The 16,691-nt window shown below is 42.9% G+C and overlaps 1 protein-coding gene and 1 long non-coding RNA gene across 5 annotated transcripts in view; both read left to right on the forward strand.

Annotated features, from left to right (window-relative positions):
• LOC148338900 (uncharacterized) overlaps window positions 1-2,440 on the forward strand; it is a 78,530-nt gene extending 76,090 nt beyond the window's left edge. Inside the window, exon 6 of the long non-coding RNA XR_015842943.1 lies at window positions 2,396-2,440. This is a non-coding gene — a long non-coding RNA (uncharacterized LOC148338900). The remainder of the gene's footprint in view (window positions 1-2,395) is intronic.
• Window positions 2,441-5,802: 3,362 nt separating this feature from the next.
• adamtsl3 (ADAMTS like 3) overlaps window positions 5,803-16,691 on the forward strand; it is a 51,915-nt gene continuing 41,026 nt past the window's right edge. For 3 of the 4 annotated variants that reach the window (XM_088294659.1, XM_088294661.1, XM_088294662.1), the window contains exon 1: window positions 5,803-5,934. In XM_088294659.1, coding sequence (XP_088150785.1) covers window positions 5,878-5,934 — 57 coding nt within the window. In that variant the 5' untranslated portion in view covers window positions 5,803-5,877. The remainder of the gene's footprint in view (window positions 5,935-16,691) is intronic. The other variant, XM_088294664.1, reaches the window with a different exon arrangement.

Consider the following 16,691-nt stretch of genomic DNA (forward strand, 5'->3'; position numbering starts at 1 on the left):
GGATTTTGTGTTTGTCTAAAATGATGAATTTCTGTCATTTACGAGTGGTATTGAATGCAGCACACGTTGGGGGCGTTTTTTTACTGCGTGATGACGTCGAACAGGTCGTTTTTGCATACGATAAATCCAGACTATGAATTACTCAAAAACTACTTAAAACGGAATATAATAACGTCTATTTTTTTAATATTTGGATATGCATAAGTCGTCTGTTTAAAAAGTTTCGTCGTGGATGGTTTTTCTTTGCATTTACAGCGTCCTGCCACAAGATGGAACTAAAGTCAAGGAAGTGTCGTTGGTTTATCCATCCGTTGTCTGAGCCATTTTATTTCACTCTGTAATAAATTCCATTCCCAGTGGTATAGTAGAATGAATGGACGGTTATAAGAAACAAAACGAGCAGCCTGTGATTATGAAAAATCTCAATATAAACGGTATTGACATTTTAAGTTGTAAATGTACCAATAAACACAAAGAATCTCCTTATAAAGTGAAGAAAATAATCCCACGTTGAAAGTGTTTTTGGAACACTCAATTTTGAATTATTAGTTGGAGTAAGGCGTGGCTTGTTCCTTTTAAACTCTTTGTTACAAATAAAGTCAGAGAATTACATTTAAAAATTCAGCATAATATATACCCAACTATTTCACGTTTAATGGACATTGATGATAACTGTTCTTTTTGTACAGCTGAACACGAAAGTGTGACTCATTTGTTTTTTTTTTGACTGACCCGCTAGTGTTGCATTTTGGAAAGACTTGGAGAACTATTGTATAAAACAAGTTAGATTACATTGAATGGATTTTTTTAAATACTCTATTCAAATATAGAAGAAAATAGTGCACTATTATTAATTTGTATGTTTTGTAAGTATAGTTTTCATGCTAAATCTATTGATCTGATAACAAATAAAAAATGTAGATCAATAATCAACATATATTCAGAAATCTTTAAAGAGTAGCTTACGCATGTCCTTGTTTTGAAAGGTGAACTTGGTTTTTATTTTTCTCATTACTATTGTAGTTTTTATTTATTTTATTATATAACTCACTTTTTTTATATTGGCTTTCTAATTTGTAAAGTGTGAGAATTGAATTGCCTGCTCTTTGTTGTATTTTGTCCAAAAAATAAACAACTAAATGAGCCACTTATCCTCAATAAATGTAATTATTTAGTATTAGATTATACTAAAGCTAATTCTTCATTAACTAAAACTTAATATGATTTTTTTTTTTTTTTAGTTTTTCTGATTCTTTGTGTGTTTGTCTTTTTAAAATGCATTGGACAAAGTGTCCTGTACATGTTTATATTTGAACACCAGATGGCGCTAACGTAAACCAATTGTACATTTGTCAATCGTGTTGCTGAGATCACCGACACTTCACCGACTTAACGTCATGAAGTAAAAGTATGAAACCGTTATAAACAACAATAAACAGTAGTAAGTGGAGCAATATAATGCACATCGTGAGGTATGTGAAGCAAAGCGTTGTAGCTTGTAGTTAATATTGCGACGCACAATCCAAGTGAGATCAAGCAGGCTACCAAAATAAATCTATTGTGACTCCAGTCTCGGGTTTCCACAGTCCCTGTGTGGCAGTTAATGGATCTCGGTAACAGATACCTGTGTGCTCCTCACCCGCTGTGAGAATGGGTTGCTGCTCTTCTCGAACCTTTGACACCAAGAGCCGCCTCAAAAAATATTTAGCTCCCAAGTACTCAGGTGATGTTTTTATTCCTGAAGAGTATTTAAATTTAGGAAGATGAAAAAAGGGAAATAAAAATCTGTCATGATGCTTGTCTTGGGTGGATTTCAGAGGAACCAAATGGAGGCTCTTTCAACTTGCTAACTGGAAGTACCTGCTCAGAGGCTCAATCGGCAATGCAGCATGTAAAATGTGACCTCGCGACCACCCTGGGAATGATTTTTTTTTGAATGATTTTGTCAACAAGGTGTAGAAAGTCTCTCTGTTGCGCTGGACGCTGACCTCTAAGGAGAGCAGAGGCCTGTCGGCCAAGTCACTCATAACCCGTTTCAGATTTTGCGGATTAGGAAATCTAATTGAGAACGATCCGCAGCCAAATGTTTACAAAAAACAGCTCCTTAAATAGGCACTTGGGAGGAATTAGAATAACATTTTTGGGTTGGCAAGCAACACAGGCAATGTCTTTGTTTCGGGGAGTGTTGGTTGAAAGCACCCGGCAGGGGACCGATGCGAGCCAAGAACAATGTGGCTTGTTTTACTTTTTCTTGCAAGTGCTTTACCTGAACTCCGTATCTTGTTTACGTGTTGCGTGCAACACGCTATTTACAGCTCTTGAACGTGCTCATTTTGAATAGCTGTAACTTTATGCGGCCATCCAGATAAAAATTCCCCTCTTCTACTTGTTACAGTGCACTTGCATCGGGGCAATGGAGGGCAGTGACTGACCAGAACCGGCGGATAGAGCTCCACCCACAGGTCAGATGCACTTATTTTGGATTGTCTTGAGAGGACACATCACATCAGTGGCGGGAAGTCAAGACCTTCGCTGCTGGCCTAACATAATCAAGAAATCATGATCATAATCTTCACATTGAAGTCATAGTGTTGTATTTTTAGGTGAGAGTTTTTATCCAATCAGAATTCAGCTAGCTCGTGTTGCCAGGCAGATTTCATAATACCAGTAGCGTGCACTATTCGTCCGAGGCCTTCAGATACAATCGTGCGAGCGACTGTTTTGTATGAATGTGTGGGCTTTTTACAGTTGATAGACTTTTGCGATAGCCAATCAGATCACGAGTTGGTGACAGTAAGGCCTTCTCGCCTTGAAGGTGATGAACTCGTCTTGTGATTGGATACTCACTCGTGCTGAATCAACACGCCCGAAAGGGGTAACTGGCGACCGTTCGAAAATCTAAAATATATTGTTGCTTTTTTTCAACCACAATGGCTGAAGAAGGGAAATTTTTTAATTGAATTGCAATACACTTGCGAGGCCATTTTCCAGACGGACCTTTCAAGAGAAGCTAGTTCATCCAACGCTCACTCTGTCTTGCGCAAGTGTCTTTCTATATATTATTTGTCCAGCTGTGGTGTCATAAATGATGGTATTGTGGGGGCGATTTTCAAGTCGAAATAAGTACGACTTCACTGAAGGCCTCGGTGGGAGATGCCCGGCCTGCCAATGCATCACACCAATATTTTTTTTTTCAAATTCCAAAAGAGTCATAGTTTTGACACATGCCCTCTTGAAGTTTTCTTTCTGATCCGATAAATTCCGCTTTCTCGAATGGATAAATTACACTAAAGCAGTGGGTTGACTTCTTCTAATCACGTCTCGATCGCCCCTGCGGTTGCCTTTCCGACATGCTGGAGCAGACGTTGGAGTGCAAAAACAAACTAGCCGCTGTCCCATGAAGGGGCATGTAGCTGGCAAATTCCTGGCCCGCTCTCTGAACACATGTGACAAGCAGCACTTTGACTCCCGGGCCAAAGCTCTGTTTGGGCTTGGCCGAAAGTGGAGACAACCAGGTTACTCACGGGGTGTGTGTGTGTGTGTGTGTGTGTGACTGACCTCTGCGGAGAATATGTAGCAAGGAAATCTCCACACGCCGCATACATACTGCAGCCCTCGTGCTCACGTGTAAAGTCGTATGAAAACAAACTGAGAAAATTTGTCCGCTATTAAGCATTTCCAGCGGCTAAAAATAAAGCGGCAACCCAGGAAAGTTCATTTTGAGCCCGTGATCCCGCTTGTAACATGAGGATGTGGCTTAGCTATGCGCTCGCCGCTCTCAATGTCAACTATTCATGATATTCGCTGGCGCGGGGGGGGGGGTCAAAGTTCAAGTGCACCTTATGAATTTGCCATGAACAAACGGGCCTTTAAAGGAATATTTCCAGGATGAAACTCGCTCTTTAGGGGGTTTGTCTCTCTTTCCAGGGGGGGGGGGGGGTCATAAACATTTGCATTCCTGCGCTCGCCGTGTTAATGGAGATTAACCCGAATTCGAGCCTGCGTGTCAGCCAGCAATTCAGGTGGCTCATACCTCGCATACCTGCACTATTGTGAGCCTGCTCGCATTCTCTCCGAGCTCCGATGAGGACACCGCTTCGCCCTGTTCTTTTGGCGGCGCTTCCAAAAAAAACAACTAGACAGCAGAGAGCTGATATTCCGACGCTTTGTACTTCCCTTTCAGGAGCTCTCTGACCCATTCGCTATTTAGAATGAAAAAAAATAGGAGCCGATTATCTTATCTTGTGTTTTTAAGAGGGTCAAACTGACATTTGACCACCTGCACGTGGGAGAGGGCGTTTGTGGCATCCGCCTCATGAAAAGAAAAAGAAAAAGCATTTCTCTTGGAAGTCTGGAGAAAATGGCCACATCATTAGGTACAGCCAGGGGCGTACCTGGAAACAGTGAGTGTGATTCACCAGCTAACAACCAATCAGAGTGATCAGTGATCACAGATGGTCGATGCCATTTTGCAAACTGCCATTGCTTAATTATTCGTTTAGATCATGGGTCCCCAACCACCGGGCCGCGGCCCGGAACCGGTCTATGGCTGATGATTAGAAAAAAGCAACTTACAGTACTTTCCGGTTTATTTATTATTCATGACTGAAAAATATTTAGTTTTGAAAATGTTGGTGCTAATTTTCTTGGTCGTATTAAAACTCAAATTCAACCCACAAGCTCGTAAAATTAGTATAAAAAAAAAAAAACCAGACCACATACGAAGCACGCTCTGCACCCATACAAACCAACCACTGCTCCCCCTGGGTGCCGGTCCCCAAAAGCTATGGAACCGGTCAGCCGCAAGAAAAATGTTGTGGACCACTGGTTTAGATCATATCCAAAAAGCACAGTAACACGAAAATCCTGTAATTCTTCAAAATTCTAAATGTTGCTTTTTACTTAGGTTTGTTCCCGCTAGTATTCAAAATGTACTCTGGATATGTGTGCTTGTATTTTATTTCATGAAATCATTACTGTGGATCATATGAGAAACAATGACTTCTCAGCCATGTTGTGTAATTGATTGGTGTTGGTTGTAATCTTTGTATGATTATTAATAAGACAGCCTCTTTTAATCATTTTTTCCATTCAGATCAATTGTAAATGTATTAGCTCAATGTGCAGTTGATAAAAAGTACATTTGACAAAGTATCAAAGGATCTAAGAATACTGCATCCATCTGAAAATGGCAGAAAAATCACATTTTAAAATGTTAATCTTGGGGTGGAGATGGCCAGAGAGTGATAAGGGGTGGTCGTGGCCCCCCTGGCCACCACGTAGCTCCGCCAATGGTTACAGCTGCCCATTCAGCCGTGCTTATTATCATTATTATTATTTTGTTATTATTATTATTACTGTTATTTATCGTTATTATTATTATTATTATTTATGCTGATAGCCACTCATCATCTTTTCATTTAAAATGAGCGAATTCCCGATTAATCACTCTCGCGCCACAATGGCCACAAAGTGACGTCAGTGCGTAAACGCAGCAGCCAGGATCGTGTTTCTTTAAGAATCGCGGGTTCCCACCACCCCCCCTGCCCCCACTTTTTTTTTTTTCTTTTGCTTGACTCGTGCCTGGTATGCAAACATAAATTTAGCAGCAACGTGTTCGCACCGGCAGCAACATATCTCTCAAATGTTACGTCAGACGTCACTTATTGGGAGCCCGACGCGCGCGTCCTTTCGGTGCGGGAGCTGAGCTGAGTCAACACCCCACCCACCTCATCTCGCACGCCCCCCTCCACACTGTCTCACACACGCGCGCGCGCGCGCACATGCACACTCACTCGCGAAGCACCAAGCGTAGGCAAAAGGAGACGCGATCACTTGTCTCCATTCAGTGTGCAAACACGCGGAATTTGGGGAGAGATGACGGGGGGCGGCTGGGGCGCGACTGGACTGCTTCTGTTCGCGCTTTGGGTCAAGGTAAGGTTCGGAAGAGCACACTTGTAGAGTCAAGGGCTAATCTAAATGTTCGATATATCAGGCAGCGGTTGATTATTGTTCTATATTATCACCTAGAGCTATCATATGATGTCGAATAAATATAAATCGTTGTTATGGCATTACCAAATTAACTGTAGTCTGTCAACTTTTAATAGGAAACTCATTTGGACATTTTTTTTTAGGTCCGTGTGTATTTACATGTAATTATCCTTAAAGTGAAGACTCCATATAAAAATCAAATAACTTGCCTTGAAAGTATCGAGTGCCTTAAGTGTTCATTCAGGTTCAGAAAACTTGATTCATTACTGTGGGACAAGTGAGGGGGAAAAAGTGACATTGCCACTTTTATTGTAAAGCTCCGTTAGTGCAATGAAATATGTTGGGGGGGGTAGCGGCACCTGAGTTTTTTTTTTTTTTTTTTTCTTCTTCATAGTGCCGACCCCCAGGAAAGTTGATTGGACGCCGCGCGTGTCATCCTAATCAGTCGTGTGTGTATGCAGTCAGCTCGCACTAATCGCCACTCAAGCTTGTTATCTCCTCCAGGCGGCCGCACGCCGCGTAACGGACGGCGCGACAGGTGCTGAGAGTGCCTCGCGGTGGTCCGGCCTTCATTTAGTCCACTTTAATCAGTGAACATCTGCGATGAAGGCCGTCATCCGGCGCTATCCTCGATCATCTTTTTTAATGTACTTCTTTGCTAGCCTTGACACTTTAACCGCGCTGACCTGCGCCGAAAAAAGCAACAAACTGTGACCTCAATGTCGATATGCCAATAGTTTGTTCAACTATCGTTAAGTTACCGTAAAAAGGGGCTTGATAACAAAGATGGAAATTTAATGCTGAAGATTTGCTTCCGCGACCCTCATACAATGAAGTGGCGGGCCAGTTCTAGCCCCCGGGCCTTGAGTTTGACACCTGTGCCTTATATTTCGCTTCTCCCTGGGTTCATTTCCTTCCAAAGATAACTTTTGTCCACATTTCCATCTTGGGCTCAGTCTGTATGTCGATCCTTTGGGCAGACCAAACGCGAGCTCGGATCCTTCTAACCAGTCGTCCGTGAGTGTCGCTTGCACCTTGACGGCTCAGGATCGACCCCCCTCCCCCCCCCCCCACCTTCTTTGCGACAGTGACAGCAAGGGAGCGCCTCGTTGCGTTGGAGGCCAAAACATGACGAGCATGTGTGCTGGGTAAGCATGAATCAGCACATTTGCTGGCACAGCGGTGACCCGCACGCTTGACTTCAGAGACGGCCGATCAACAAGTGGTCCCGGCGACTCTCTCATGTTTAGACCTCGGGTCAGCGTCTCAGCGCGACTATTCTGGTGAAGAAGAATGACGCTCTATAGTTGTGCGTTTGGTCTTTGGGGGTCCTCTTCTGTGAGATTTGCGTGTGTGGGCCAAGTGGCCTGTGGCTCTGACCCGAAATGGAATAGACCTTCCTTTGTGGGTGACATAATGGCATACCTTAAGTGGGCTCTCTCGTCATTCCCGTGCTTGGCGCAACCATGCAGAATCTTCCTTAAGAAGCAGCGATGTGGGCAACAATTTCTCTTGTGTGCCGCGCTCGGCCACCACAATTCCTTTTTCATGATCCCGCTGGAATTTGTGAGGAAGTTGGCCGCAAGAAGCAACAAATTGTCGTGTTTATTCAAGGAAATGGCCCCACTTAACGTTTGAATGCAGCCTCCCATGGACACACAAGGAAGCTGATGGCAGGATCCAGATGGGCAGCGTTGAAAAAATGACTTTGTCCTTTTACTTCTTAGTTGACTTTAAAAAATATTTGAAGCTACTTGAATGTTTTAAATTTTGAAAGGAACTAAGTTACATTTCAAGTTACACTCAACAGATGCCGATGACCCCACTTAACATAAAATTGACAACCAGTTTTGCCAGTACTTAATTGGAAGTACGTTTTCAACCGGAACGTGAAATAATTTCACTTAAATCTTCACAATGTAGGATTTGGAGTTTTGTACTGCTACTGCCCCCTGCAGCCCAAAAATGAAATTGCACATATCTTTCTACGCATGCACGATTCCGGCTTAAATCACCACTTCTTACTTTTGGAGCAGAAAGAAAGCAATTTGGGCATAATTTTTCACTGCCAAATCCGATTTTCAGAACTCTCCACTGTTCAAATTTCTGGTCGAAAGAACGACGGGAACGCGAATAAGTCACATCTGCAGAAAGAGTGCGGGAAATTCGAACCCGATTTTCCAGTCTGGAAATTATTTTCCGGAGGCTTGCAAGCTTGTCCGTTGTGAACAGCGAAAGTCTTAATCTGGTTTTTATAAAATGTGAACATTTTAAATGGTCAAATGAAAAGGCTGTTGTGCAACTTTCACATAAACGACTACAAAAATAGTCTTTCTAGACTGCCCATGACTTTTATTTTTTATTTTTTTAACGCAGTCTGTAATTAATTTAACATACTGGTAGTGTTTTGGAAGCTCAATCACACTTTGTCAACAGCACAGAATGTGCATCGTCTCTTAGCATTTTATTTTGCGGACACAAACTAATTATTTGTTTATTCTTATTTTTGGTCCACATACATGTGTGAGGAGAAAACATGATTGAAAAATATTTGCTCCCCGTTGTACTCAAGAAGACTTCCTCTTGATAGTGAATAGTAACTAGCAACTGGTTATCTGTGAGCTGATTGTCATCATTTATTGCTACTCAGTAACGAATTGTGACTCTGCAAAGTCACAGCAGTCAAATTCCTTCACTGAGGAAAGTAACGCGTTCGATTGGTCGTTATTGTGAAAAACGGCATCGTGGCAGATGGGTCAAGTCATGTAAACGGTCGCGAGTGAGTGGCGCCTCGATTCGATTGCGTGATGACAAAAAAGCAGAAAATCTCAACATAGCTTTGATGAGCGGGGGGGGGGGGGCAGAAAGGGAATCAAATTAATATGGAGAAGGATCGGTCCCGCTTGAGGAGTTAAAGAGAACATCTGGCGCATGATGGATGGATGGATGGAGCAAGTTTTTGGAGTGTGTTAACAAGAAGGACTGCTTTCAGTTACACAACAAAAGCTTTCATTCTCATCCCATTGTCGCCATCTGGTCTTCATCTCTGCCGAGTGTGCCTTTGCTTCAAATGGGTGTGTGTGTAATGTCAGGCCAAATTGAAGTGGTACTCGTGTTTGCGAAGCACAAGCGTGCAAACGGCGTGTTGCTGGCCGACTTGCTGTAGGTGTGCCGGGATGCTTCCTGTTCCAAATCGGGGCGAGCCGGCGTTCATCCCGCCGGAGCTTGGCCGAAAAGCGTGAAACTCCATCCTGCGCTTGGTACACTGGTGAATAAAAAGCCACTGGCAACAGAATAAGAGATGGCAGATTCCAAATAAAGTACTCGCAATGGACACTGGCAACGAGCGACGAAAGGCGCTGGAAAATGGGAAAGGGAACAGGAATCCTGAGTTGAGACACTGGCACTTGAAATTGTTTTGCAAACATGGTTCAGACTGCGGTGGCTTGACTTGAAAATCTCGAGCCAAAATTGGCATTAGGAGCGAGTGTCAGATACTCGAGAGGAGTGTGGAAGAAAAGGCTGATGCCGTGGCTTGTGGGCAAGGAGAGCCGCGGTTGCCAATTGGCTTTCAGACGTTTATTCAACATGACAAACGGATACAAAATGACAACACTCGCAAGGAGCTGCTGCAATCGAGCACTTTGAAAGCAGAAGCGTTTGCATTTTGAACTCATTCGCTACCGGCCGAGTGAAAAAACAAAAAAGCATTTTAGACGTCCTTAGCCGTCAATGGCAGTAAATTTTGCCCAGAATTTGCCTGAATTTGCTTTTACAGCCTCTTGTCGGCGGGCAGATGCGTGTGGCTCGAGCAAAACTGCTGCATGGTTGCCCATGAACATTTACTTCATCCCGTGCATTGCCAAGGGGCCACCAGTAGATGGCAACGTTACAGCAGAGGGGCGTTTTTTTATAGTCCACATTGTGCGACTTGTGTGCTGGTTACCCCCATCCTGTCCCCGCTCCCCCTTCCCCAGGACCATCTTGTGCTTGTTCCCTCAGCGGGAGGTTCGTTTCTCACCATCCAGCCTCTGGCGTCCCCGTCCCCGTGAAACACGATGGACTCCATCTTCCGTCATCGCAATCGAGTTGTGTTGATTTATTCCCGTTTTTGTTTGTCCCGAGCTCGCTGCGTCATCTGCTCGGCATATTTTTCAAGCCGCTCACGACTGGAGCGTCTCCTGGCGTGTTCAGCTCTGTTGGCTCTGCCCCAGCCTTGACCTCGGATCCCTTCCCAGGGCAGGAGCTGCAGCAGGAGTGGCGCTAACGAGAGGGGAGATCGCAATTCGGGTGCCCCCCGCCCGCCTCTAGGGGAGGTCTAATTAGAGGGGAGTCGAGCTAGGAGGTGTGTGCGCTCTTGTGTAAGTGTTGAAAACAGTACTTGGGAGAGTTGTAGAGCTCGAGGAAGAGGCCCCATTTGACACTTCAGAGGGCATGACGAGGAAATAATGGATGAAAAGGTCAACAAGGATGTTGAAATAGGAGCAAGATGAAGTGGGGAGGTTTTTTCTTTCGCTTTCAATGACACTGGTCAACAAATGTTTACATTTTTTGAAGAAAACTTTTTTTTATTTAATTTACATTTTTTTCGCACTAATTCAGAATCTACCCCCGTTTTTTCATTAGCTCGTTTTCATCATATAACAACTATAATGCATTATGTAATGTAGTGTAATATTGTTTGTAGGTTCCGCAACCGGTAGATTTTTTTCTGAAACATTATTGCTATAAATGACATTGCATGGTAAAATACATACCGCACAAGCGTTTATAGGTGAAATATCAAAACAAAAAATAAAAACATCACACAAACCTGACGTGCTATCGTAATATAGTAAAGACATATTTTAAATTTGCATCGTAATAATTTAGAGGCACATTAATCCATCTCTCGCTCGGCTCTATTTAGCCAAATGCTAACACACATGGAAAATCCATTTCCATGCTAACAGTTAGCATCGGTTGAAAGCATGACGTTTGAACACAAATGGTGAAGCAACACATTTAGACAAATTAGAGTATACTGTACTGCCTCCTGGTGGCCAGGGTGGCCAGAGCACATTGGGTTGGATTGAGTCATCAAATTTTAATTCACAAACTGTTTATTTATTTCCATCTGTTTTTATTCATTTTTCTGAAGTACAATATTCCTGCGCTATTTTCTTATTTTTTGGTTGGATTAATGGCTATTTCATTCATTCCAGTGGGTAGAGATGATTTGAGATACGAACTTGTGTGTCAAGGCACCGCAGAGTCCTGAGACACAGTGCAAAAAAGTCAAGTCGAGGAAACGTACATGAAAGAGATAAACTCGCAAAGTCCCGGCACAAGGAAACCAACCGGCACTAATTCCAGACGCCGTGACGGCTTGGAAAACAAATAGAAGCGCGGCTATCTGTCTGCTGCTCAGAGGGGGCGGAAAGGCGACTGAATTGGAGTGTGAGAAATGTCCAAGTAGGAGGACAAAAAAAAAAAAAAAGCTCGATCTGCTGCTTACAAGTTTGCCCGTGTGTTTGGGTGACGTCTTGTACCTCTGGCCGTTCAAAAGTATTTCTCATTATGTCTTGAAGCGGCGGCGAGAGAACAGATGTGCTTTCATCTTAAGGGACTGTGGTCCAAATTGAAAGAAAACAAAAGCATGTTTGGCTCAGTTTCGGATGAAATGTTGCGAGATAATATTTCAATATTGTCACCCAACAAAGGGGAGTGAGGTTCCCCCTCGGTTGGCAAAGTTAGCATTGCTTAGTGTCGCTTTTGTCCCGTCCTCCTTGGCCTGTCACTTGTCTGCATTTTCGACACAAATCAGTAACCTGGAGCCGTGTTATTTTTTCTTCCAGTTGGCTTGTCCGTTTGAATTCAGAGAATGCCGTCTCAGACGGCTGCCATTTTGACTTTATACCGCCCCCTTGCTGTTGGCTGAAGTATAACTCAAAGTACCCTCGGGCTTGCGTTGCGAGGCCCAAACCCACAAAACAAGTGAGTTGTGAGCTCGATGGCATTTTGATATCAACTTCTTTCAACAGCAGAGGGCGCTCTGAGGCCAAAGTGGCAGCCCTCTGACATGCATGAAACTACTGCTGGGTTTTTTTTTCTTTCTCGGGGAGGTTTTGCAGTGTGAGCTGATGACGAAACATCCGCTTAATAACTAACTTAAAGTTTTTTATTTTAAGCTTAAAATGATACGTTACATAGAATCCCACATCGCATTCTTGCCAGAGCTGCAATTCCGGTTGGTTAATTTGAAACAAATTATTGTTGTGGAAATCAAACACAAAGTTGCCCTGACCATCTTTTTCTTCGTTCGCCTCCATCGGAAGTAGTAGAATGGCAGTCATGTTAACTTGCACATTTTTTTCTGTAATTCCTGCAAAGCGGCCGTGTTCATGCTCATATCAGGTGACAGCTCAAAGCATAACTTGAAGACCGAAGCATGAACTTGACTGCAAACTCGATGTGACCTCTCTTTTTTTTTTTTTTTTTATAAATGATTATTGGATTTTTTTTTTTTTTATAAGCCTGCAGCATGTTGTTTCAATGATGGACGTTTGACCTGGACAATGTCCAAACAAACAACAACAAACAAAAAAAGAAAACGCACCCGCTGGCTACTGTTGTTGTTTCAAGGCAGTGACTGGCTTGACGGCCTTTGTTTGTGCGTGGCGGTAAATTTGAGGTGCCACTGTGGAATTTCGTCTCGGCATACCGTCGCCTGATGACTTTGCCCGAAAGCTCTCGCTCGCTGTGATCTCAGCGGGGGACAGAAAAAAAACACAGTCTCGCGTGTGCCTGACGTGTTGTCCGCGTTTGCCTCGCTTCTGGCCTGCAGCAGAAAGATGGAAAGCACATTTGATTTTTTTTTTTTTTTTTTTTTTTGCGATATCTATAAAAATGAAACAAAATAACGTCTGTTTTTGTTCATCAAATCCTGGCAAAAATATGCAAATGTTCTTAGCATGTGTTCTAAATGTGGTGTCAGCGTTTCATCACATTTACTGAGTAACGTGCCAAGCAAACAATTAACAATTGTTTTGCCAATGTCGGGAGGAAGGAATGCGTGATTTAATCCTGACTGACAAAGCAGGAATGTTTCCGCTTGCAAAAAAAGAAAAATGTTTGCAGGGCGTGTGCTGCCATGTGTGCATCATCTTGAATATTTATTTCTTTTTTTTTTGTTTGTTTTTTTAAGTAAAGTCATGTGACTGCGAGAGGTTGATTGGCTGGAGGGCAAACCTGCTTGCTGAAAGTAGCCCAAACGACTTTATCACCAAAGTTGTCTCAGTTAACTTGAAACATGATTGGCAGGTTGCCAGCAATAAATAAATAAATAAATAAATAAATGACCAAGCGAAACGTTCCGAAAAATCCAAAGGCAAAGATGATATTAAGATGTGTCATACGATCTGTAAAGATGTGGACATGGACCCAATTGTCATTTTTTTTTTTTTTTTTTTGCTTCAAAAAACCACCACAATGTTTTTGAAATGAAACAATTTCAACAATGTGGGAATGAAAACACTTTGTAAATTTGCCACCCACTTTTCAAGTTGCCAAAAGTAATGAGACAATCGAACAATCATAAATCACACTTCATCGTCCATCGGACCTTTTGTGTGTCCAATGTGTTCTGAAGCATTTGACTGAATACGAGACGATAATCAGATGGCTCCCCCCCAAAAAAATGTGAATTCATCCAGCGGTCACGGTTTCAACAAATCCAAATTGGCAGCCATGCGTTTTAAATGAAATTAAAGATGATTTCACAGCCATCGTGGTGCTGTTTAGAGCCAAAAAGTTATTTACAAATCTCACTGTATTAGCGCCCATTATTAACAGTTTGAAAATAATCTACTTTTGTATCGTGATATTATAATAACTAAAATGAAGCCCTTTTCTTCCCAGCAGCATTTCGAAACACTAATCCATGCCTTTGTTACATCTCGGCTCGATTAATGCATTGCACTTGACTTTGGAGTCAGCCAGTCCTCCCTCGAGGGTCTCCAACTGGTCCAAAAATGCTGCTGCTCGTCTTTTAAATGATGCTCGGAAGACGGATCGCATCACCCCAATCTTGGCCTCTCTTCACTCCCGGCGCACTTTAGAGTTCGCTTTAAGATACTTCTGTTCGTTTTCAAATTTTTAATTGGGCCCGCCCCCGCGTAACTCTCTGAGCTCCTCCACTGCCCGCTGCTTCAGGTCTGCGGCCGAGACGCTACTAGATTTCCCAAGGACGAAACCTCAGGGGGGGCTTTTCTGTTGCCCAGGGGTGGGCAAACTTTTTGATTGGCGGGCCACAATGGGTTCTAAAATTTTCATCTGAGAAAATTAATTTGAAATGAAAGTGAACAAAAGCATTACAACAATAGATATGTCTTTGAAAAACCGCAGCATTTAGAAAATAAAACATCAACAAGGTTTATTCATTTCATTTTTTTCTTTCAAGTTCGGCAGGCCGGATTAAAACGTCGAATGGGCCGCATGTGGCCCCCGGGCCGTAATTTGCCCACCCCTGCAGTGTTGCCGGTCTTTCGACTCAACATGAGACTGTCGCTGTTTTTCTGGTTGTCTCTTGTTTATGTCTTTTAATTTGTGTCCTAATTTCCCCCTAATTTATATGACACCATACGGAAAGCGCTTTGCGACAGATCCAGCTGTTGTGAAATCGAAATAAAGTTGTATTGTATAACTGTATCGCGATACAATCGAGTGTGCGGCCACAATATGTGTTCTTTATTTCCACCATATTAACACGGGTGACATTTAGTCTTTGGCACAGGCACGGAAATACGCCCAGAATGATCTTTTCCTTTCGCTCGGGGCTAATATTAAACTTTTGTAATGCTCGCTGGCTTCATGTAATTGCAAACGTGAGTGCAAAACATGTTAATTAGCAGCAAACGCCTGGCAGCCAGCAACACATGAATATATTTGGCCAACGAGGCTTTTTGCACAACTGCTGAAGTATTTATTGCTTTTTTTTTTTATTTTTCCCTCGATGCCAGCGAACTCGCTCGTGAATAATGCTTACTCGCTCGCCGTTAATGTTGCAACACTTGCTCGCTTGTAATTGCTGCGGCTAATCCGCCTTGACTTTAATTTGCGGCGGGGAATATTTTTCCCCCGACAACCGCACTTTGCTTTCACGCCGGCAATTTGCGACCGTTCACCATCATGTGACTCTGAACGAGTGCCACTCACGGAAAGTGAAGGCACGTTTCATCAAATCAAGGACGAATGATATTCGTTCCTGGCGATATTCTTCCGCCGACACCTTGTCGTCTAGATCTGTATTTTCCATTAATTGTCCAGTTTTATGGACGCCTTCAAGCGTATGACACAAGCAGCGCGCAGATGTATTTTTGTCGTAAATCCTGGTTTCATGTCATCATACTCAGCCTCTCCCTTTTCCTGGAACTAATCGATTTCTGGTTTCCTGCGCCTGACTGGTTGGACTCTCCAAAAGGATGACCGCTGCTTGTTTGGCTGGAGAGTAGAGGTAGGGTCACTAAGGGGGAAAAATTATTTCCTCTAACAGAGTGAAAAGGATAGGGATGTTTTTTTTTTTCATGTTAACATCCAGTGCCAGATTGTTGAATTCAAGCTCTATTGAAAGTCGTTGCTGTGCCCCCCCCCCCCGTGTGCTTTGCCGGCGGACCCTTCGTGAACCCGCATGCCCGAGTTATCTGGATGACGCAAGACAATAAGGGCAGATCCAGCACTTGTGTCTCATCGGTTTCAGGCACACCCAGCTGTTGTCATAATTCTTGTGTGCTTCTGTCTTCTTGGACTGTCCTTGTCACGGGTCGGGAACAGGCTCGATCGTTCTTTCGGTGGGATGGGTTCCACCCTGGAATGAAACTGCTCTCATAAACCATGAGCACGATGAACTGAAAAAGCAAAACCATAAAACACAAACACAGTGGCTACTTTGGCACCCGCCATCGGCTCGAAAGGAATTACAGTTTCCAAAACATACGATCCTGTCACACCTCATAAAAATAAATCCAGACCATGGGAGGGTAGGATCTGTACGATCTAAAAGGCTTACCTTGTCAGAGCGTTAATGTCCTTAGTGGGGACTTTTTGGTCTCTTGCTGGTCACAAACCGTCATCCGTGCAGTTGGGCTGAACGATTTTAGGAAAAAATTGTATTGCGATTTTCCTGACATATATTGCAATTTTGATTTTAATTGCGATTTTCTTCACAATGTACAGTGACATTTATGAACGTGAAAGAAAATGCTATTATATCATTTAAAAAAAATATATATTATTGTAAAACTGCAAGGGCAGGTAAGACGTTTTGTGAGGGAGGCAGTCCGTTTTCAAGTCGTTACAATTGGACCGAGGATGGCAAGACCTACTTTTAGTGATGGGTAAATGAAGCTTCAAATCTGCTTCATGAACCTGTGGTGGTATTTTTGGACTCCTGTAGCTGGCACTCTCTGTTCAACATTGGGCTGAAAGCACACCGACTTGCCATTTTTTAAACCCTTTATTTAAACCAACAGTGCCATCTAGAGGACTCAAAAATACAACCACTGGTTCATGAAGCTGATTTGAAGCTTTATTTTCCCATCACTACCTACTGTACTACTTGCTGTCAAGTTTGAATTTTCTATTTGTGTAGTTCTGCATATGAAAATGCATTTTAAACATTTTGTACCAATATACATTTGTACATAAAGGGAAACTTATGT

This window comes from Idiotropiscis lumnitzeri, chromosome 4 (assembly GCF_059441095.1).
Source record: "Idiotropiscis lumnitzeri isolate Australia: NSW breed Sydney's pygmy pipehorse chromosome 4, RoL_Ilum_1.0, whole genome shotgun sequence".
Lineage (NCBI taxonomy): Eukaryota > Metazoa > Chordata > Actinopteri > Syngnathiformes > Syngnathidae > Idiotropiscis > Idiotropiscis lumnitzeri.